Source organism: Plectropomus leopardus, unplaced genomic scaffold (assembly GCF_008729295.1).
Source record: "Plectropomus leopardus isolate mb unplaced genomic scaffold, YSFRI_Pleo_2.0 unplaced_scaffold23775, whole genome shotgun sequence".
Classification (NCBI taxonomy): Eukaryota; Metazoa; Chordata; class Actinopteri; order Perciformes; family Serranidae; genus Plectropomus; species Plectropomus leopardus.
This window is the reverse complement of record NW_024625797.1, coordinates 1-1,912: the sequence shown is the minus strand read 5'-3', so window position 1 is coordinate 1,912 and position 1,912 is coordinate 1. Positions and strand designations below refer to the sequence as shown.

General features: G+C 39.0%; 1 protein-coding gene across 1 annotated transcript; it reads right to left on the bottom strand.

The window, feature by feature from the left end:
• Positions 1 to 94: 94 nt before the first annotated feature.
• LOC121966259 (peroxisomal succinyl-coenzyme A thioesterase-like) lies at positions 95 to 1,514 on the bottom strand. The gene is made up of 2 exons (XM_042516367.1): positions 1,374 to 1,514; positions 95 to 463 (listed from the first exon to the last, which is right to left on the bottom strand). The coding sequence occupies exons 1-2, from the start codon at positions 1,501 to 1,503 to the stop codon at positions 339 to 341; spliced, it is 255 nt and encodes an 84-aa protein (XP_042372301.1). The 5' UTR covers positions 1,504 to 1,514; the 3' UTR covers positions 95 to 338.
• Positions 1,515 to 1,912: the final 398 nt, after the last annotated feature.

The window sequence follows — 1,912 nt, the reverse complement described above, 5'->3', positions numbered from 1 at the left end:
CGGGGAAGACCCAGGACACGCTGCAGAGACTATGTCTCACACAGAAGTCTGGGCTTCCCTGCTTAGGCTGCTGCCCCTGCGACCCGACCCCAGATAAGCGGAAGAAAATGGATGGATGGAGTCCAGACATCCACGTCTGCATTCATTAATGAAACAGTCACATGAAGCCACATCTCACAGTTAAAGCTTACAGATAATGAAACAGATTCAAAAAAGAAAATACAGAAACAATTTGACCGAAACAACCAACCCGACGCCATCATTTACCAAAACAGCACTGACGGTATGAACGCAGGCGCCTCGGCGAGGGGGCGACCTGCACGTGGTCTGTGATGGTTTCACATCTTGGCCGTGAGGGTCGCTCTGCGGTAAAGATGCTGCTGCAGGAACGCTAAGATCTTCCTCCAGGCGTCCTGCTGAGCGTCTGAGTGCGGTTTGGTCCGTCCGCCCCACAGCAGCATCGCTGAAACACACTTTCATATTTAACAGAAAGTCTGCGACACTCAGATGAACACAGCGGCAGAATACGTTTCACATCATTTAAATATGTACTTTTTTAAACAGCTGCCCTCAAGTATTTAAACAAAAACAAGAAAGAACAAACTTGCTCTTATTTTTGCTCGCATTTGTTCTCGTTGTGTTCGTACCCGTTGATTTTACAGATTCACTGTGTTTTCTTGTTTTTGCTTTTCTCTGAGTCGGAGAACATTTTCCGAGTGGTCCAGAGCGCTCTGACCGAGATCAGAGAAAAACATTTGCTGTTTCAGTCCACAAATTTTTGTCCAGCTCAAAGAAAAATATTTTATATTTGAGGAAGATTAAAAAATGCATTAATGTCGTTAAATCCTATTTAGTTTTGGTTTAAGAGTAATTTTAATAACTGGATCACTAAATACTGCTGTATTTGTTGAATTGATCCAAGTTACTGTAACTTCTTTTCCTTCCAGAGCTGGAAAGTAATTAAGTACATTTACTCAAGTACTTAACTTAGCACAGATCTGAGGTTACTTTAATGCAGCTTCACTATTTTAATCTCATTTCATTTTCCATTTCCTCTCCATTACATTTCAGAGGGAAATATTGTACTTTTTACTCCACTACTTTTATTCGATTAGAACTACTTTATAAATTCAGATTTGTGCGCAGAAGATAAAAAATATGAAAATAAACAAGTGCAGCTGAAACAATGACGGGATTAATAAGAAAATTATGGCAACTTTTTTTTATAATTATGCATCATTTTTCATGCAAAAAAAACTTTTTATGGTTCCATCTTCTCATGTAAACTGCATTTAAGAGGATTATGGATTATGACCCCACTCAAAAACAAATCATAAATAATAAATAAAAGAGTCCATCCTGAGAGCGCTCACCTTTCTGTCCAGTTTCAACTTTTCTGAAGTTGGAGGATCTGAAGTGAGGAGAGAACGGCGGCTCGATCAGATGTCCGGTGCCCGCGTACGTAACTCTGGTCAGCAGGTGCTCGTTCCCCGCGGCTCGCATTATCCGCGCCATCTGAGGGTCAAAGGCAGCATTCACACAAACAAAAAGACAAACAAAAAAAGCCAGAAAAAAGGAAAATAACCTTCAAAAAATGCTTAAAAATTATAATACGATAAATATGATATTTATTCTTATAGCTTAACATTTTTTTTCAAGATTTTTTTAAACATAAATTTTTGCGAATCTACTAATTTTCGGCAAAGTTGCTTATTGTCTTTTTAACCGTATTTTTGACAGAAATCAATTTTCTTGGGGTTAAAAGTATTAAACGCATCCAAATGCAGCAGAAAAAAAGAGATGGCGGTGCTTTTGTCGCGATCATTTTTCATCAGTACTGATTTCGGGGTTATCTTTCACGATTATTTGTTGTTTTTGTGTGTGTGTGTGTGTGTGTGTGTGTGTGTGTGTG

Coding starts and splice junctions, on each gene's coding strand:
- LOC121966259 (XM_042516367.1), bottom strand. CDS start 1,503: ATGCGAGCCGCGGGGAACGAGCACCTGCTGACCAGAGTTACGTACGCG. Junction 464..1,373: donor AGTTGAAACTGGACAGAAAG/GTGAGCGCTCTC, acceptor AGTGTGTTTCAG/CGATGCTGCTGTGGGGCGGA.